This window comes from Echinops telfairi, unplaced genomic scaffold (genome assembly GCF_000313985.2).
Source record: "Echinops telfairi isolate 266 unplaced genomic scaffold, ASM31398v2 ScPeMD7_4048;HRSCAF=4782, whole genome shotgun sequence".
NCBI classification, from domain to species: domain Eukaryota; kingdom Metazoa; phylum Chordata; class Mammalia; order Afrosoricida; family Tenrecidae; genus Echinops; species Echinops telfairi.
Window position 1 is genome coordinate 1684685 of NW_022107947.1, and position 21859 is coordinate 1706543.

Genomic DNA, 21859 nt, shown 5'->3' on the forward strand with positions numbered 1-21859 from the left:
AAAAATTCTCTCGTCCCGAGTAACCACCAATAAGCATTAGTTCTATGTTTACTCATTTCATGGAAGTCTGAGCATTTACTTGTCTTTTTACAACAGACTTACTTCATTTAGTATAATGTTTTCAAAGTTCACCCATGCTGTGGCATGTGTCAAATCATCACTTCTCTTTGTGGCTGAGGAATATTTTTTTGTATGTATGTGCCAGGTTTTCTTAGTCCCATGTCAGTTGTTTTTACCCTTGGACTACTGTGGCAAGTGCTGTAGTGATCGGTTTGCAGTCTTCCTTTCACTCATCCATTCACTGCCAGGGAGTCGATTTCGATTCACAGCAACCCTACAGAACAGAGTAGAACTGCCTCTGTGGGTTTCTGAGACCGAACCTTGTTAGGAAAGTAAAGTCTCACCTTCCTCTCTGAGTGCCTGGGGCTTCCAACTCATATTCCACTGTGCCACCAGGGTTTGGGTACATACCGAGAATGGGGGTTATTGGAACGTACGGTAGTGCCTATGCTCAACTTTTTAAGGAACTGCCATGCTGTTCTCTTCTCACAGCAACGGGTAACGGTTTCATTGTTCCACAACCTCCCAATATCTGTAGTTTTCTGGTTTTGTGTTCTATTGTACCACTGCCATTCTAATCAGCCTGACATGGCATCTCGCTGTGGTTCTGATCTGAATCTCCCTAATGGCTAATGACCCTGAACACCTGTTTGTGTCCTTAGCCATTTCAGTCCTTCCTGCTCAAAGCACTTTACTCTTGTGGAGTGTACTTTCCTCCCTGGCCGCTGATGACCAACTGTTACAGGACAGCGTATCTCCAGGCCTCAGCTCTGGATCCTCTACCCAGACCCTCTCTTTAGGGGATCTCATTGACACCACAGTTTTCAATACCACATATAAGGGGGGTTCAAAAAAAAAAGGGGGGGGGGTTTTAAAAAATTCGTGGAAATGATCAATGAAAAGATAATACTATTTTTTCAGGAGCTTTTTGAAGCCTCTTCACAACTCTAGATTTTCTAAACTACCCTTCACCAAACTAAAAAAACAACCACCCACCCAGTTGCTCTCGCAGTCCTCCCCATCACTGTACACTGCACCGTCAGTCACCTAACTGCTCAAGCCAGAACCCTAAAACTGACTCTTGCTCTCTGGAGTACAGAGACACTGTTGTAGTACTAATGGTGACACTGGTGCCTGGCACGAACACTTATCTAATGCTTCCGACTATGTGTCAGGCTAAGCTATCCTCTTCCCTCCTCCTGCTGCCGAGATGCATCTGGTACAGTCTGGCTGGCCCTGTGAGCCTCCCAATTAATTTCCTTCTCAACTGAGGAACGCTGTTTGGTTTCTGAAATATGAGAGAGCAGTATGTCGGTGCCATGCTTACTTGCCCCTCTGAATTGCTGCCCCAGGCGTAGACATCCCCTGTAGATGCCAAAGCTAGTGTGTGCTCAGCGCCAACTGCCACGTCTTCTATAACCACTCCAGCCAGGGCGGGGATCTGCTGGGGTCGATTGTGATTGCGAGCACGCCCCTCTGGGAGGCCTATTAAGCGATCTGAAAAGACAGAGAGGAAGTGTTACAACAGCACACCACAGTCCTGTCAGGCTTCCTAATGAGATCTTTAACGTTTTATGGTGGGGTGGCAATAGCATCTATAATTCAGTGGGGCAAAAGCTACTGTAATTCTGGGTTTTGAATGAATAAACAATTTGCAAAATGTTATGTCTTATTCATAAAAATAAACATAAAACCAGCAGCTTATTTCAAACCAACCAGCACCTCCAAGTTCCTCATACTGGCAGAATGACACACAGTTCACAAAGGCTCCCCCGTTTTTTGCAACCTCACCCTCACAATACGCCCCCCTCAGTCCTGGTGCACAGACTTCCTGGTCACCTCCTTCAAGGCCACCTCTCCCAGTCCTCTGCCTGTGCTTATCTGCCTATACTCACTCTCCTAAGTTCTAGCATCTCCTATACGCTCTGCTCTGGGTTTCCCAGATAATGAGTAGAATATGCTTTGAATTACTATCATTATGCAGTTATTGCCCTAAATCTACATTTCTATTGCCAATCTCTCTGGAACAATAGATCTAAGTTCCCAAGAGCCTGTTGAGCATCTCAACACACACACACACACACACACACACACACACACACACACACACACACACGAGAGAGAGAGAGACAGCATGGGGGCTAAGTGCCCCAATTCAACATGAGTAAAACTAAAGTCTTTATTTTCTTCCCTCAAACTAACTCGCTCAAACTCAGTCAGTGGCATTAACGCTTTTCCAGGACCAGAAACTTCAGTCATGCTTTATTTCTCCCTCTTCTCCCTCACACGCCTGTCGCTATCATCTGCTATTGCCTAGAAATCTCCTATTCAGTATTTGAATCCTAAATGTCTGTAAATTGCTCCAAATCTTGAGCCCCTAGTTCCTGAAAGGGCTAGGGAGTGAGGCCACACAAAAGGCAGCAAGTGCTGTTTATGGTGGCGGCGGCAGCAGGAAAACCAGGGGAAGGGCCTCCGGTGGAACTCTTTTGGCACGGGTGAAGGCTATGGCATGATGGGCTATGCATGGAGGAGGGGAGAAGTGGGGAGTCTGTCTTTAAAAGAAACCCATGAAAAGACCAGGCTGACTGGCTAGGTAGAAACTGGTGAAACCCTCCTGACTATGGCCCTTAGGCACCCATCAGGTCTGGAACAGAACTTGCCCCCATGGCTCAATATTTGGTTAAATAATATAGTTAGGTCTACCCCAAACCAAATTCACTGCCATCGAGTCAATGCTGACTCATAGCGACCCCTGATGAGTTTCCAAGACTGTCTTCTGCTTACAGCAGTAGAAAGCCCAGGCTTTCTCCCTAGTAGTTGCTGGTGGTTTTGAACTGCCAACCATGCAGACTGCAGCCCAATGCATAACCACTACACCACCAGGGCTCCTAGATAGGTACACAATCCTTAGAATAATCAAGCACTTGAGACTGAAATGGCAGACGTACCCACAACAAAGTTCAGAAGGGTCAGAAAAGGAAGAGGTATGGAAACAGGACACACAGGGAGGAAGTGGGGTAAGTGATGTCACACTGTGGGGATTGCAGTCAATGGCATGAAATAAAATTGTTAAATGGAAAACTGGTTTGTTCTGTAAATCTTTACCCAGTTAACAATACAAGTTATAAAGTGAATAAATGTAAATGAATATTTTTTAAGTCAAGGAAAGAGGAAGAAAAACAGCTAGTGAATATGGATCATAGTGACTGCTCATCATTCAACACAAAACACTTAGAGCACTTTTTAATACAACTAGAAGGCAAATGTTTCCACTATGTGTAAGAGGAATATGTACGAAGTATTGTTACATGCTAGGATTTCACGTCATACATGCATGGGTTTACTCCAAGTAAAACATGTTTTAAGCCTGTCTCTGCAATCAGCGGATGGTTGTGACACGTTCTCTCAGTAAAACATTTGTCTAAGTTTGGTTAAAATGCTTCCAAAATGTCCACTCATAACTGTTTCCAAAGGGACTGCTGGGCTCGTTAAACTCGAGGCAGAGAGGTCAGCTCAGAAAGCAGCGTCGACCATTTTTAGGGTTCCAAAGGAGTCACCCCTAACAGGGCTGCTTGAAGAACACAGATAATCAATCACAGGTGCTCAGCAGGGAGACGTTTTAAGAAAAGGAAAACGGTATTGTTGAGAAAATACAGCAGTTATGCTGGGTCATTTTCTTCCATCATGATATTGCATCCACTCATGCGTCCAGGGTAGCAAAGGCTGGCCTATGAGAATTTCACTGAGAAACTTGACATCATCCATCCGACCAATCTGGTTTGCCCTCCAGGCTTCTTTTTGTTCCCACACCCAACACTTCAAAGGAACACCATCGAGGCCCTGGCGGAGGCCAGTACTGCTGCTTTGACATGCTATAAATCGAAGAGGGCAGAATTCTTCAAAGCAGGGTTGCAGAGAGAGAAACACTGCTTTAAGTAGTGTATAGACCTAGGCGGTAGATAGGTTGAGAAACAATAGCTTCAAACGGTGATTTTTATTTAACAAGGGTTTCTATAATTTCATAGCAATATTTTTGACTTATTTGTATATACAAAATAAGTAATGTGAGTTGAAAAATGCCTTACCTTGACCAAAGGTATATACATGACCATCCTTGGTCAGAGCAACAGAAAACTGAGTTCCACAAGCCACCTTTTTAATGCCCATTCCACAAAGGACATCGACTTTCTGCAAAACGGAGCACAAAGGCACACATTCAGGAGAAACACGCACACACACCCCGATTTAGCCGATTTAAGCTAAACTGCCACATGTAAACTTAAAAGACTACTTTTGAATAAAAATATTCAGTCACCTACATGTTTCCACCTAGTCATACTACTAAACGTTCTTTTCTCCTATTGCTCTAAAAAGTACCTGAATCTGGGGAGGTTCACGTGGGGAGTTGGGTAGTTTGACTGAATTTCTAAGAACCGAAGGTGAAGTGAAGGTATTCCTCTGGGCATCAGAAATCAAACAGAATTCCCTGGCTTTTAATTAATTTTGTAATTTTGACATTTTACTGGTTGCTTTGAGATCAGTACAGAGACATTATGAACAACTTGTATACAATTCTTAACGAGCATACCAAAAATCCTTAAATGGCATGTAGATACAATTTGTTTCTAAATTCCAGTGATTTTCCAGCTTTAAATCTGGAGGCATGTTTTTTAAAAAGAGGTTATAAAGTACCCTTATCTTCAAATGTTGATAAGCTGTTACATCTTAAGTCCCACTAATTCACAATTTAATATCACAAACCACACACCGAGTTACCAGGAAAACCGGACTATCACAACCAAAGGTGTTACAGAACGCACACAGTGCTGACCAGAAAGCCATGATGACAGATGGGTTTTGAACACAATTCTATTTTAAAAACAACCTATAGCGTCAACAAGTGGAATAAGGATTCTGAGGGGAGGGGGGCACAAAAGGAGGTGGCAGGGTGAAGGGTGATGATGTCAAGGGACTATATAGATAAAGAATGTTTGGAAACTGATTATGGGAGTAAATGTATAATTCTGCTGGATGTGATTAAACTATGGAAAGATTTGATATATGCATTAATGCCAATTGATAAATTTTTTTTTAAAACATAGAAACAAAATTATAAATGTTCAAGTCATACAAATGCATGACAGCGACTCCAAACTGCCATTAAGTAGCTTCTGTATTAGGTATACAACCCCACCCCCCACCCCTAACCCCATGGAATGTTAAGTTGACACCCAAGATGGTCAAATCTTCCCACAATTCAATATCCCACTATTTTCTGGTTGTATCAAAAAAATAAACTGAGTAAATGACCTTATTTCTTTAAAACAGCATTTACATTAAAAAGGGGGTGGTGGTGGGATGAAGTGGGATTTTCTCCTCTTTGAAAGTGTTTCTAATGGTAGTCCTGGTGGCTTAGTGGTTACACGTTGGCGATGATAACCAGGGTCCACAGTTTGAAACCACCACCCACTCTGCAGAGGACAGGGCTTGCTACTCCAGTGAACAGTCACAGTCTTGGAAATTCATAGGAGCAGTTCTACCTTGTCCTTTAGTCTCTGAGTCGCTATCTGAAAGTGTTCCTAGAGCTACTAATAGTTGATACAATATTCCTCTTTGTTGCACAGGAAGGAAGATAACAGGGCCCACTGATAAGGCAGATAAGCATTAATCAGATTTGGCTTCTTTATCACCTGCTTCATCAGAGTACGAACTCTCCTCATTGTTCATGGCTCCATTTTCGGCAGATAAACCTTTAGTTTCTTACTTAGCTATTTCAGCTGTTTACCTTTGTTGCCCCTTTCTCCTTTGCTCACACTTTTTTGTCTGAAGATTTATCTTTCCTGGATGCTTTTTTGGGTTTATGACGCCACTTTGGCAGGTTTCAGGTCTCACTGACAACCTCTTGGGCTCCCTCACCACCTCTTCGGCAGAGCTGACATTCCTTTTGGACATCGTGGCTGTGGGGAGGGTACCTGCCAGATACCTGTGGACACTAGGGGATCAAAAGTTTTCTCGAAGCTGGGTTGCCTGGCTGCTGCCGCTCAGCCCACTACCTGAACTTCTAGGCCTCATGGTGGGAGCCCCTGGCTTTTTAAAGAACACTGCAAGATCATGAAAAAGTCATGAGCTTGTCTTTCAGTTTGATGTTTTTATCTTTTAGAGGGGTGAATTTTAATGTTATCAACTTGGCTATGATTCTCACTGGTTTGGCACTGGATTGATTGCTCTTCCATTATGTAATAGACATTATCACCTCCATGATGAGTTCCATATAATACAACCATTTCTATGGTGAAATTTGATATGAGAGAACCAATAGAGAGGTCTGAGGGGCCAGCTCCAATCCCAACTACACGGACAGCCCGCCTCCCAGCAGAAGAATTCACTTCAGAGGACAGCACTAAAGCTACAACTCAAGGAGAGGGACATGTCTGATCAAAGCACACAGGAGCAAATGAAAGGGGAGGAAGAGAGTGGAGCACATCCTGACCCACCAGGCCCTGAGGACAATATTCCTGCCCAGAGCAGCCAATACACTGAGAGGACCAAATGGCTGGCCCCATTATGAGACACGACGTCCCTCACTGACCCACGGCCCTACAGGGGACAACACTGGAGACACAGTGCGGGAACTGTGCCTGATCTGACCCCACCACACTGAGGAGACACACTAAGGGTGTGCAACGGAACAGCAAGGAGAGCAGAGCAGCGAAGTCCCCAACAAATACCAAAAATACAACTTTGGGGCCAGGGCGTGGCACCCCACCAGATTTGACTGGAGAACACTCCTAAAGGTCAACCAACAGACCTTAACTATTTACAGGCTTTTCTTTTTGTTGTTGTTGTTTTGTTACTTTATTTTGCTCTGCATTGTTTTTTGTGCATACTATTATCTCTGCTGGTCTATCTAGATAAGATAGGCGGAATAAACGATCTGGAGGAGAAAACAACAGGACCGATGGCTGGGGGGAGTGGGGGCCCGCAGGGGAGGCTGGGGAAAGGAAGTGGGTGTTAACAAACCCAGGAACTAGTGATCTAAAATGGATGGCGAGGAGGGTGTAGGATGCCTGGTAGGGCTTGATCTAGGGCAATGTAACCGAGAGGAATTACTGAAACCCAAATGAAGACTGAGCATGACAGTGGGACAAGAGGAAAGTAAAAGGAAATAGAGGAAAGAACTAGGAGGCAAATGGCATTTACAGAGGTTTAAATACAGACATGTACATATGTAAATATATTTATACATGATGATGGGGAAATAGATCTATGTGCATATATTTATAGGTTTAATATTAAGGTAGCAGATGGACATTGGGCCTCCACTCCAGTACTCCCTCAACACAAGAACTTTGTTCTATTAACCTGGCATTGCATGATGATCACCTTTACGACACGATCACTGAAGACAAATGGGTGCGTGAGCAAATGTAGTGAAGAAAGCAGATGGTGCCCGGCTATCAAAAGATAAAGCATCTGAGGTCTTAAAGGCTTGAAGGTAATCAAGCTGCCATCAAACTCAGAAGCAACAAAGCCCACATGGAAGAATCACACCAGCCTATGCGATCACCAGGTGTTGAAGGGATCAGGTGTAAGGCATCATCAGAACAAAAAAATCTTATCATAGTGAATGATGGGGGGAGCGCGCAGTGGAGACCCAAAGCCCATTAGTAGGCCACTGGACATCCCCTTGCAGAGGGGCCTCAGGGAGGAGATGAGCCAGTCAGGGTGTGATGTAGCAATGATAAAAAAACACAACTTTCCTCGAGTTCCTAAATGCTTCCTCCCCACCCCCACTATCATGATACGAATTCTACCTTGCAAGTCTGGCTAGACCAGAGGATGTACACTGGTACAGATAGGAACTGGAAAGACAGGGAATCCAGGGCGGATGACCCCTTCAGGAACAGTGGTGTGAGTGGCAATACAGGGAGGGTAGAGGGAGAGTGGGTTGGAAAGAGGGAACCGATTATAAGGAACTATATGTGACTCCCTCCCTGGGGGATGGACAACAGAAAAGTGGGTCAAGGGAGACGTTGGACAGGGCAAGATATGACAAAATAATAATTTATAAATTATCAAGGGCTCACGAGGGAGCGGGGAGCGGGGAGGGAGGGGGAAAATGAGGACCTAATGCTGGGGGCTTAAGTGGAGAGGAAATGTTTTGAGAATGATGAGGGCAATGAATGTACAAATGTGCTTTACACAACTGATGCATGTATGGATTGTGATAAGAGTTGTATGAGCCCCTAATAAAATGATTTAAAAAAATAATAATAATAATAATAAAAGAAAAAAAACGGACCGACATATATCAAAATGATGTAAGCAGTCTGAAAATACAGATGAAAGAGAATACTGACCTGAGGTGACGATTTTGCCGTGGAATTTCCTAAGCCTAGCTTTCCATAGTCTCCATCTCCAAAAGCCCACACCATAGAGCCGTCTGCTGACACCGCCAAAGTGTGGTTTAACCCACAAGCCACCTGGAGAAATGACAGGGGTTTCAGCACAGCAAATCACAAGCCCTAAAAACACAGTTTCTGAGAGGGGTTTTTTCCACATTTGTGAAAAATGTGGCCAGGTGGCCAATGTTTTTTTACTGACTTCAAGGCTGTTGACACATTATTAGTCAAAATATAGAACTAATTCCTAATTTCTACACATTTAAAAAATTTGCTTTCTTCAAAGTAAAATCCTCCCAGTGCCTGTGGTTAACTCACAGTTATAGGGCACAAAAGGTAGGGGCAAAAGATATACTAATCCAAGTTATACATTCACAGCAGCAGACAATCTAAAGTAAAAAATGATGTAGAAAAATACAAAGAAATAGATCCATGTGAGACATACTCTCAATGTGTGCAGGATAAGGACAACCAAGGCAGCCGGCAGAGCTCAAGCTACCAGTGAGACTGCAATTTAGCATCCGACTCAGGGCTACCACAGAGCAGCCAGAAAGTCACTATCGCTCACAGGCTTTACAGCACAATGCACTGGCACATCATGGAGCGAGTGTTTTAAATATTCATGTTCTCAATTAAGGGGATTTCCCCCCTTGTTTATTTATGACAGTTGACTTCAAATAGGAATTGTCATATTGAGAAAAAACTGTTGAAAATTCTATCAAGTAATTCACATAAAATTCACACAAAATTAAGGACAACTGGTGGTCCCAATTTCCTCAGAGTGTTTGAGTGCAAACAAGAGATAGGAAAGGAAGGAAAAAGAGAGAGAGGAAAGGAAGGGCAGATAGAGCACAGTAGTGACTTGGTCCATGCCTGTCCAATCTGGTATCCCTCCAACGCAGTCACCCTCTCTGGAAGTTTTTTGTTCGAGGTGTTTCCAAGACCCAGACGACCGTAGTCACCATTCCCAAAAGTAAACAGTTTGCCATCTGAAGTTACCACCGCAGAGTGCTTGAAGCCACATGACATCTACAGACAGAACAAGGGAGAGGGTTTTTTTGTATGTGTATTTTTTAAACAAAAAGGTAAAAAGAACGCCTTGCTGTTAATAAATAGTAAACTTAAAATAAACTCATTAATCACAACTCAATATATTGTGTCTGTCCAAGTGGCCCTCTCTTAGGAAGTCTAGTCTAAGCAGCATTATCTTGGAAGAACTGTTGCTACTGCCCAGCTGTGTACAGGTGACCCAACTACACAAACTATGGGTTAGGAACTAAATAACATATAAATGCTGAAGCCCTATGCAATTTTACAATATGATTTTAGATCACTATTAGTTTTTAGAAAATTCCCATGAGTGCACAGTTTGTAAATAATGATAGACTGAAAACAAAGCCTTCTATTGATCCACGTAGCAAGAACTGGGCGTCAGAAACTAAACCCCATAGTGTTTCTTCCAGCACCCCAGCCTGGGCCAACCAGCTGGCTGAGGAAAAAAGAGTCAATTCTAACACTAGAGTCTATTCAAACTTCTGACAAGTTCAAGAATGACCATGAACAAAAAAGTCATTCTCCTCTTATACAATGGCTGTGATAGACTTCATTATTTTCCTTTTCTCAATTTAAGAACCCATCTAACAGGTAAGAAGCCCTGGTGGTACAACAGGCTAAGTGCTGCCTGCCAACTAAAAGGAAGATAGTCAAGTTCACCAGCCATTCTGTGGGAGGAAGATAATGCAATCTCTTTCCATAAAACCTACAGCTTCAGAAACCCTACAGGGCAGACCAACTCTATCCTCTAGGGATGTTATGAAGTGGGATTTGGCATTTAATAACTATGGTACTTATTTATACTACAAGGCAAACTTCTCCACGTCCTGCCTGACCTGAACCACTTCTTCTCCTTGTAATGCCTCGATCTGCCTGGGTCGTCGTTGCCTGTCACTGTTCCCATGGCCAAGTTTTCCATAGTCACCATCTCCCCAGCTAAAGACCTCCCCGCTCTCAGTCAGGGCCATTGAGTGTCCATCAGAACCACAGGAAGTCACCAGCTGGGTCACTACAAAGCCTGAAACAGAGCAGAAAACCAACAGAGGTTACAGACTATTAAAACCCCCCCTCAGAGCTCCTAGAGAGTACAGTACTTAACACAAAAGAAAGAGGTCTTTACATTGAAGCAAATGTGTAGCTATAAACTAGCAGATTAAGAGGATGATAGTGGTAGTTAAAGTCCTCAAAGAATATGCTCCCAGGCACTCCTATAAAAAACTTCCCGTGGCCCACCTCATTTTTTATTTTTACAAAGAAGCCACCAGGTAGATACTACTATCATCCTCACTTTTACAATCATGGAAACTGAGTCACAAAAAGATCAGGCAACTTGTGTGAGGTCCTAGTGGTAGTGGAAGTGAATAGGAACCCAACCTAGGGCCCCGTCCTCACTCCTGTGCTCTTCACAGCTTTATCTCCAGGAAGAGGATTTTTCCTGGAGTCATTGTTACTTGTAGCCTCATTTTAAAAACCCTCTGCTCTTCCAGGGCCAGTAGGAGTCCTCGTCGAAGGAACAAGTGGGGCTCCTGCAGAGGTTCCTCTAGAGCTGTTCCTTCTAAGTCCCAGAGAACACTTCACTGAGATGCCCTCCAAAGTCATCAGTATGCTTGCATATTTCTGTATAAAGTTATCTTTAATGAAACATGTGTATGATGCTACTTCCATTAATAGTTGCTTAATTACAGTTTCCCCAATTTTGAAGCATGTGTTTATAATCTCAGTGAATGTGATAGTTAGGATTTTTGGTGTCAACATGGCTCCTGTAGAAACATGTGGGTGGACTTTAGCCTGTCTATCAGGTTACAGCATGACTGCAGAGCAACTGAGATACATGGCTCTCTGGAGGCAGGCCTTCCCATCTTTCTGCTTTCACCTTCCTACTGACAAGCCACATGGAGCCACACTGAGACCTGTGAGAGCTCTGATGCTTCCACTGCCACCGGACCCACAAGACTTTGCATCCACTGGCCTGTGATCTTCCCGCATTTTGCATCACTGCGTGTGCTGCATGAGTCTGAGGAATTTATGGACTAGCAGTGGACTTATGACCTTGATATGGACTGGGCTGGGATGTTCTCTTGGATATAAAGCTTTTTCTTATAAATAAGTGTCTCTGGATTTATTTCTCTAGCCAACCAGGACTAACACAGGGAATCTCAAAAATAGCTATTTATATATGATATTGTAGCATTGCCATGATAAATACCTTACAAAGGAACATAGTTAAAAACACTAAAATTAAGGTTATATACATGCCTAAACTACATCATAGCTTAGATTGATGAGAAGATTCAAATGTAAGTAAAAATCTTGATTTTATCTAGCAAAGGTATGAGAGACGTTCCAACAGGAGCAAACACTCCTGAAGGCAGAGCCTAATCCCAACGAGTTTATACTTGGAGACTTTACCTTGTACGGCTGAAATAACTGTCAGCACATGAAGATCATCTGAGTTTCCTTGTCCTAATCTGCCATAACTTCCTTCCCCACAAGCCAGAACTGTACCATTGGCCTGGGTGACAAAGGTGCAATTCTGACCACATATGACCTAGTATAGAAACACACAATTAAATATGATATATCATGTTTTATCATATACTTTTATAGCCCAAAATGTGAAATGACTCAAGCAATATTTAAGATTATTTTTATTAGCTACTTTATCCTTTCCCTAAAGGAGGACTAAAATACCTATGGGGTCTTAATAAGACCTTAATGATTATAAAACTGCTTACTTAAGCAAGAGATATGTAAAGCTCACCTGATCATTTAAGATAATTTAGAACCATACTAAATACAAGGATTTCTTTCAGTCAACTGTGTGGAGTTTAAAAAATAACATTAATGACAAAGTAGATAAAAGAAGAGAAAAGGTGATGGGGACATAAGTCATTAAGAAGTAGAAGCTGGAGGGGACATACTCAAAAAATATGTGTGTGTTCTTGTACTTACTGAGGTTGTGAAAGATAAGACAAAGAAGCAACTTTAAGAGACGTTTGGAAATAAGAGTACATCTTGAATTCAAATGTGTGTGTTTGGGAAGGGAGTCTGGTGCCAATGGTATATGGCTACAGATCCTGGGAAATTTATGGCTTCAAAAAAAGAATCATTGAATGACCATCTTAAACTTCTAGAAGTATGTGCTGGGCAGGCCTGATGCCTCATATTAATCCATATACTTTGAAGTCAGCTAGATTTAGGAGCTTGTGTGTGCCTTTCTTAAGCCCAATGAAACGTATTTGGAAGCTATCCATCCTGAATTTGCTTCAGTGAGTCCTCATCAGAGACTACGAAATGGCTACATTTTGTCTCACAGCAAGTCACTGATAGTCAGGGAATTAAAATTTCCAGTTCTCAAAGGTTTTTTTCCCCCTTTCTTTACCCAGTTACCTGCTGAGCCTGTGAGAACGAGGGAGCTGCTGCAGGTACCAGTACATTCCTTCCAGCTTCTGCCAGCTGCCCATGTCTGCCGGCACCCCACAGGTAGACATCACATTTACCTCCTAGGTGCCAGTCCTAGAAAACCACAGTCATCTCTATTAGCTTCAAATCCTCATTCAAAGAAGCATGTGCTATCAGCATGTATCAAAGCAAAAGATTTACTGAGAGCCACCGCAGAATGCTCTTCATCTTTACTGACCTCAGGTCTTGAAGTTGCCCAAGACATAATCTGTTCATCCATGCCATTGATCCATTTACTGTTATCCTGTGAGAGGACACACAATAGGGTCAGTCCTGCAGTCAAGATTTTATCTGTTCTCAACTGACAACTAAGTCTTCTTCCCCCAAAGAGCCTGGTAAGATTCCCAGATAGTACGAGCAGTTTTACAGTGGAGATAAACTTGGTTTTCTGCACTGTTAACATTTCCCTTTATTATAAACTTCCACTATTATGATCAATATAGAACTGGTGATTGAAATGAAATCATTTATGCTGTATAACCTCAAGTGCAGAGGCACATGTAGGGGAAGCCATGGCCCCCATAATCTCACTGGAAGGCTATGAGGAAGTCACTTCACAGCTTTATGGACTTTAGTTTCCTCATCTACAAAATGACAGAGTTGGACCAAATGGGTTCAGAAGGGTTCATCCTGATTAAAATATTTTATATTTAGATAATTTCCTTCCTTCAAGTCCTATCTGTATTTTGTTTTATATTGAATTTATAATTAAATATTCAAAAGTATATATAAGAGGGAGCTTCATGAAGTTTGTGGAAAATGGAATTTTCCACAACCTCTTTGCAGCCCCCTAAATTATATGGGTAGAGGGACTGTGAGATGGGTGTTGGTAAGCATTTCATCTACAAAAGTTTCCACAGCCAGGCACTCAAAACTCATGGGAAGAATGGTGACTGACATACTCTTTTATACATATTATTCTTGTTTGGTACTGATCAAAAACATGATTGATGTGCCAAATAATTTAGAATCTCTGTGGCGTAAGCCTCACACAAGGTGACCAGGAAAAGATGCTAAAATAGACAGTAATAAGGCACTAAACAAGGCACCTGTGAAGAACAGAAAGGGGAAAAATATGAGACCCTGTTACTGAGAACCACAACATTTTACAAAAGCTACCTAGGTCACACCTAATCAACCCCTGGCAACAGAGGCCAATTATCAAATTGAAAATGATTAACTGAGAGCAAAAATATTTTCTAATTGTTTAAATGTTGTGCTTCTAACAAATTAAGCTCACAAATATTTATTGAGGGTTTACTAATGAGCCCACACCAGTATGAACACAACAGCTGTTCTTATAACATTTACCATTAGGAAAACGAGCTCATCCTCTGGAACAGGCTCTAGATCAGGAACAGTAAAAGATTCTGGAAACTGTGCACCGTTGGTTAGGGCCTCAGCAGCTTTTATGGTGGTTGAGAAACATTCTAACCAGGCCCACTCATTTGGATTCCAGGAAGCGGGGTCAGGGAGGCAGTGCTGATGATGTGGTGGCACTGGAGGGTTACACAAGGGCTGATCCAGATGAAGTCCCACAGCAAGGGAAGCCAGGCACTGCATGTAGGGGCTGTGAACAAGCTGGTCACCACAAACCACATGAGGCTGAAGGAAAATGCAAGGAAGCATTGATAAAGAGCTGTGCCAAACACTCCAGATTTGCATACTGCATAGTTTTTAAGTTATCTTTTTAAAAAAGGCTTACTTTTAAACTACTTACAATTTACCCAGCCTTCTCTCATGTTCACATCCTATATAACCATGGTACATTTCTCAAAAGGGAAGAAATTAACACTGGGACAAGAATATTAACTAAACCATAGACTTATTTTGGAATTGCCCAGTTTTCCTAAGTTTTCCCTTTAGTACCTAATCTAGGATATCACAATGCATTTAGTATATTTTCATTATAATTTTTCCCCATTAAAACACAAAGAACGAAAAAGAAAGTGGACAAAAAGCAACTTAGTCACATTCCCTGGTTTTCTCCTCAACGAAGGAGAACTCTATAGGCACCAAGGCAATTCTTCCTTGGCACTCCCTAGTGTTTGGAAAGCAACTCAGAGACTGAGTGCTTCAGAAAAGAAAACCTGAGCATACGAGGCTGTGAAATTAACTGTGATTGTTACAAGGGGGCTTCAAAAAGTTCATGGAAGAGATGGATTAAAAGAATAATTTTCCCCACAAACTTTTTGAAGCCTCCTCATATTAACAGTTTGACAAGAACCAGAGCAGAAAACACAAACATTCTGTGTAGACTGAACAGAATTGCATGTGAACGGATAAATAGGATCGTGCAAGACTCAGAAAAAGAGAAGAAAAAGGGTTCCTGGGGGGTATGGTGGGGCAGGGAGAGGGACCAAATGGAAATTGATATCCAGAAGTTCAAGAAGAAAGGAGTGTTCTGAAACTGACTGTGGCGGCAATGGTGTAATACTGCTTGGTGTGACTGAACAGTGGAATGTCATGCTACTGAAGAGCTCCCAATACAACGTTTGTTTTTGTTGTTTTGCTTTGTTTTTTAAAAGAGCAACCATGAGATACCATTAAAAAAAAAAAAGAATAATTCTGCACAGGAATAGCACACTTTGACTACTGAGGCTGGAAGACAGATTGGCCACTTAAGTACTCAACTGAGATCCAAATTCCATAATTCCAACCCACCTATAGTGCTAGGGGGGAAAAACTTGGTATATAATGCTTCCATAAGGATTACAGGGGGAAAAAAGTTAGCAAGGGATAATGAGGGAGAGAGGGTGGGAGAGGGTAAAAAAAATGAGCTGATACCAATAGCTCAAGTAGAAAAAAAATGTTTTGTTTTTTTTAAATCATTTTATCGGGGGCTCATACAACTCTTATCACAATCCATACATACAGCAATTGTGTAAAGCACATTTGTACATTCGTTGCCTTTATCATTTTCAAAACATTTGCTCTCCACTTAAGCCCCTGGCATCAGCTCATTTTTTCCTCTCCCTCCCTGCTCCCACCTCCCTCATAAACCCTTGATAATTTATAAATTATTATTTTGTCATATCTTGCCCTGTCCGATGTCTCCCTTCACCCACGTTTCTGTTGTCCATCCCCTAGGTAAGAGGTTATAGGTAGATTCTTATAATCGGTTCCCCCTTTCCACCCCACCCACTCTCCACCCTCCCGGTATTGCCACTCTTACCACTAGTCCTGAAGGGATCATCTGCCCTGGATTCCAGTTCCTATCTGTACCAGTGTACATGCTCTGGTCTAGTCAGATTTGTACGGTAGAATTGGGATCATGACAGTGGGTGGGGAGGAAGCATTTAAGAACTAGAGGAAAGCTGTATGTTTCATCATTGCTACAATGCACCCTAACTGGCTCATCTCCTCCCCACGACCCTTCCATAAGGGGATGTTCAGTTGCCTACAGATGGGCTTTGCGTCTCCACTCTGCACCCCCCTTCATTCACAATGATATGATATTTTCTTCTTTGATGCCTGATACCTGATCTCCTCAACATGTCATGATCACAGAGGCTGGTGTGCTTCTTCCATGTGGGCTTTGTTGCTTCTCAGCTAGATGGCCACTTGTTTACCTTCAAGCCTTTAAGACCCCAGATGCTATATCTTTTGATAGCCTGGCACCATCAGCTTTCTTCACCACATTTGCTTATGCACCCATTTGTCTTCAGCGATCGTATCATGGAGGTGAGCAGACAATGATATGATTTTTTGTTCTTTGATGCCTGATAACTAATCCCTTCAGCACCTCATGATCACACAGGCTGGTGTGCTTTTTTCATGTGGGAGAAAATGTTTTTTAAAAGGATGATGGAAACATATGTACAAATGTGCTTGACATAAAGGATATATGTATGGATTGTGATAAGAGCTGTTAAGAGCCCCCAACAAAATTATTAAAAAAAACAACAAAAAAGATTGCAGTTAAGAAAATCCTATGGAGCAGTTTGACTTTTAAAAGCAGGGAATCACCATCAGAGCTGACTTGAGAACAGGCAATGAAGACAACTAGTTCACCCTTGCGTGTCCCATAAGGGTTTACTGGAGAAGATATTCACTATTCTACTCAAATCAAGGGATATTATTGTTGATGTCAGAGAATACCAGAACGATGCTTACTTGCCTTATTGACCATGCAAAGACATTTCACTAAAGGCATCATAACAAACTATGGACAATCTTGAAAGGAATGGGAAATCCACTATGTGCTCATGCAGAACCAGAACACGGATCAAGAGGTAGTGTGCAAATAGAACAAGGGGATACTGTATGGTCTAAAATCAGGAAAGGTGTGTGTCAGAGTTGTATCCTTTCATCACTCATTCAAACGGTATACTGTAGAAATCATCAGAGAAGCTAGATTATATGAAGAATGCTGAATCAGGATTGGAGGAAGGCTTACTAACAACCTGACATTTAGGAAGACTTGAAGCACTTGTTGATGAAGATCAAGGATTGAAGCTTTCAGTATAGATTATAACTCAATGCAAATAAAACCAACATCCTCACACTGGAAGCACAATAGGTGAAACCATTACAGAGCGAAATGGAGAAGACTGAACTGTCAAAGATTTCATCTCACTTGCAGCCACACTCAATGCCCTTGGAAACAGCAATCAGGAGACCAAATACCGGTACTGAATTGGCAAATCTGCTGCACAAGACCCCTCCAAAGTGCTAAAAAGCAAGGGTGTTTCTTTGAAGATTCCAACCCTGGTATTTTCAATCCCCTCATAGGCATGTGCTAGTTGGGCATTTGAGAAGGAAGACTATAGCGTCATCAATGCATTTGAATTGTGGCGCTGGAGAAGACTACAGAAAGTATCATGGACTACTAAAGGAACAAACAAGTCTGTCTTGGAAGAAGTATAGCCAGAATGTTCCTTAGCAGCAAGGATGGTAAGACTTTGTCTCACGTACTTTAGACATGTTGTCAGGGGAGACCAATCCCTTAAGAAGGACATCATGCTTGGTTAGGCAGAGGAGCAGTGAAAAAGAGGAAGGCCCTTGTCAAGGTGGATTGACACAGTGGCTGCACAATGCGCTCAAACATAAGAACAATTGTGAGCAGTGCTTGAGACTGGGCAGTGGCAAAGTCTTTGTTCTGCTGTAGACAAGGTCACCACGAGTTGGAACTGACTTGAAGGGAGCTAGCAACAACAAGGCATATCCACACTCTACACAAAGCTATACAAAAAAGGACATATAGGTCAGAAAAAGGAAGGCCTTTTTCTTGGAGGCCAAGCATTTTAAGTTGTTTAAGAGCTGGGCTTTCTTATTTTGCTCCCGTGAAAATAGGTTTAGAATTACTGAACTGTTTGACACATAACTTTCTCTCTTTGTTTGATTTTGCCCAAAGAACCTCATTATTTTTCCTCAAACCTTATGCTCTCAAGGAGTAACATCAATCGTCAATACTATAATTCAAATCCTCAAACAGCAGGCACCTAAGGCTCTCCAGGTGTGAGTACAATGAGTTACCTTTTCATAGGCATACTGCTCCTGAAGCATCATGGGTAGCCGCTCTAGAAATGCTCTCATGCAGGGAGCCATGTTTAATCCCAGAATACCCTGCTGTTTCAGCGCTGTCCTACAGGTTGCCAAGACGTGATTGGCAGCAGCCCACTCTGCTGTACAATTCACCACCAAAACGTCCTGGTTGAAAACAAATCATGCCACATGGTATGCTTGTTTAAATTGAGATATTTAATTGCAAGAAATATTTTTGCTTTTTTGACATTCTATGCTATATACTTAATGTCTATGAATTTTAAAACATCCTAAACTTTGTTTAAAATGAGAGAATAAGAGATAACCATAAAATATGTAAACTACCTGGGGCTAGCTTATTTACAGAGACACTGTTAACTATTTCAAGAGGCTTGTAGGACTAGGAAGAAGCCAGGTGAGGTAAAAGTTGTGCTGCCCACTGTCAGGTTGTTGGTTCAAACCCACCAGTTTTTAATAGCATGAGGCATTCTGCTCTGATAAAGACTTAGCCTTGGAAACTGCCGAGCAGCAGTTCTCCTCCATATGACAGGGTCGCTCTACTACGTTGGAATTCACTCAGAGGCAGTGGGTTTGCTGTTTGTTTGATAGGACAAGGGATCCAGCATATTTCAAAACACTGAGGAGGTCGCCCAGATTCTGTAGCAGGGGTTGGCAAACTGAGAACTGCAGGCCATGTCAGCCATGTGTGGTTTCAGTACATACATGAGACTCTGATTTGTTTGTAAAAATATAATTGAGAGGGACAGGCCTGGCTCTTGCGTCTCAGAAGTTTGCCAGTCCTGTACTAGAAGTGGTAGTTTCTGTCTACGAGGTGACACAGCTCTAAGTGAAGCAGCATGCCCACCTCTGGCTCCGTGCTTTATTACACACAAGCCACCTAAGTGGCTAAAAGATGATGCCACCATTTACTGCCAGTACAACTATTCTTGTAAGTTTATAGCTCTACTTTTAATGCCATTTAACCACGTAACTGTAAACCCAGGAGCACATCAATTCTAAACTTAAAAGGTTACAAGAAGCAATGCTGCAGGGAATGATGCCAAAACATAAAATTCCTTCAAAGCAGGGAATAGGAAGGTGTTTTTTTTTTTCGTTTTGTTTTTAACTGAATATTAAATCTGAAACTCAAATTAATCTTTTATACTTGATTTGGTTGTCTTTGGCTATTTTTAGAAAAAAACGATATTAAGATAGTTTTATGCTATCTCAAAATTGATGGCAAGTCAAAGTCCACTTTGTAGCTTTCAATGGAGATGAAATCACTCAAAAATTACTTTCACAAAAGTTTTAGGCGTAATAGAAAAAGTAATAATCCCTCTAGATATCAATAATCTCCCCTGGAAAATGAGGTACTTAGACAATGATTTATTACATTGTTTACAAGCTTTTACCCTATGATTGGATACAATTGCATTACCTTTGATCTATTTGAGCAAGCAGCTACCCCGACTTCCGGAATCCATACTGTGGTCTGAATGGCCCCGGAGCCTATCACCACAGTTTGTAGGACAGAGCCATCCTAAAATGAGATGTGTGTAGCAGAACCCATTACTTAACTTTAGACATCATTTACATTTTAAATTTGTACTTCAAAAAATTTTTTTTAATTTAAAAAGCACTACATTCTAAAATCCACCCTTCATCTAAATTGAGCACTATCCAATTATGTGGCTATTATTCAATTCCCTAGAGTCAAAATAACATTAAAAACATTTATCATCAATAAGCAAAATTTAAAATGGCAGAGGCTTTTAAAGGAGCTACTTTAGTATTCAAGACTTTATTAACCGTATTACATAAAATATATCCTGGGTTTTAGTTAGGTTAATTTTCAGCATATATTTAAGGTAATGTAGAAAAAATTTCTTAATAAAATCAAATCCATAAAAAAATAAATAAAATCCATGTTCTTACCCTTAAAGACCATATGTTCATGAGCCCGCCGAGTCCACCAGACACCAGGGCTAACCCATCAGAACTAAAGGCAACGGTTCGGACGGGGGTGATGTGTCCTCGCAGCTGGTAAACACAATTGGCCCCTGTTGGTTTTCTAAATCCATCCTGTAATTAATTTTCACTTTTAGAGCTTTTATTGAAATTAAAGCAAAATATATCAGATAGGCTCAAGATTTACAATTCATTCTTGGATATTTTGTATGCCACTGATGATTCTCTGGGAAGAGAATAACTTCCTTCATAATGGTTAGCTTGATTAAACTGACAAAAATAAATCAATTTGGTCTTTATCTTCTATCTTTTTTGGATACACCTCTAAGCTAATTTTCTACTCTTAAACCAGACAGAAATGACTAAGGTGTAAGTTCCAAAATTAACTCTGGGAATTTTTGACTGTCACTTTTTAACCAACGTTTTAATTTTGAACTTTGTGTTATTTCTGTTGTTAAGGGCTACTGAGTCAGTCCTGGCCCTCAGCACAACACAATGAAACAATGCTCAGTTCCGTGCCATCCGCAGCCACTGTCGTTTGAGCCCATTGTTGCAACCACTGGTGTTGCAGAGTCTGATTTTCGTCTGACCTTCTCCCTTACCAAGCATGATGCTCTTTTTTAAGGGCCGGTCCCTCCTGATGACATGTTGGAAGTACATGAGACCAAGTCTCACCATCCTCACTTTTAAGGTGCATTCACGTGGTACTTCTTCCGACAGGTTTGCTCGTTCTTCTGGCAGTCCACGGTATAGTCCATAGTCTTCATCAACCCCATAATGAAAATGCCTCAACTATCCTCCAATCTTCTCTTTTCACTGCATTCATGAGGCAACTGAAACTATCATGGCTTCGGGCCCGGGGTTCTGTCAGTTCCTAAAGCCCTGCTGGTTCTGTCAGTAAGTGTTGGATTGCTAACCACTGGGTCAGTGGCCCAAACCTACCAGGCACTCTAAGGAAGAAAGTTGAGATCATCTGCTCCTGTGGACTGACAGCCTTGGAAACTCTACACAGAGCTGCTATGTTGCAGAACCAGCTCACTAGCACAATAGCAGTATGTTTTGTTTTGTTCTGTTGGGAGCAAGGGGAGGAGGGGCACGCATGGGGTGGCAAGATCAGGCACACGGTCGTGGAAGCGGCATCTTTCTTTTTAAAGTACAATTTAAAGTGGTGTTTTGCAGCAGATTTGTCCAAGGTCACTTAGGTTCTTCACCAAGAATTCTATGGGTGATGATTGGTGATCCAATGAAGTCCTTGGCAACTTCAACTTTCCCCCTCCATTTATCATGAGGCTGATTGCTCCCCCGTCCCCCCCTACCCCCCCACCGAGAACCCTCTGTAAGGGGATCTCCAGTGGCCTACAAATGGGCTTTGGGTCTCCACTCTGCACTCCCGCCCTCATTCACTATAGTACGATTTTTGTTCTGAT

The 21859-nt window shown here is 42.0% G+C and overlaps 1 protein-coding gene across 1 annotated transcript in view; it reads right to left on the bottom strand.

The window, feature by feature from the left end:
* Window positions 1–21859, bottom strand: part of HERC1 (HECT and RLD domain containing E3 ubiquitin protein ligase family member 1) — a 177455-nt gene that overhangs the window by 14607 nt on the left and 140989 nt on the right. The window contains exons 58-69 of the mRNA XM_045294958.1: window positions 20400–20546; window positions 19903–20004; window positions 18456–18629; window positions 14289–14582; window positions 13156–13221; window positions 12906–13031; window positions 11925–12063; window positions 10352–10533; window positions 9336–9491; window positions 8421–8543; window positions 4146–4248; window positions 1388–1557 (exon numbers count right to left, since the gene is read on the bottom strand). Coding sequence (XP_045150893.1) covers window positions 1388–1557; window positions 4146–4248; window positions 8421–8543; window positions 9336–9491; window positions 10352–10533; window positions 11925–12063; window positions 12906–13031; window positions 13156–13221; window positions 14289–14582; window positions 18456–18629; window positions 19903–20004; window positions 20400–20546 — 1782 coding nt within the window. The remainder of the gene's footprint in view (window positions 1–1387; window positions 1558–4145; window positions 4249–8420; window positions 8544–9335; window positions 9492–10351; window positions 10534–11924; window positions 12064–12905; window positions 13032–13155; window positions 13222–14288; window positions 14583–18455; window positions 18630–19902; window positions 20005–20399; window positions 20547–21859) is intronic.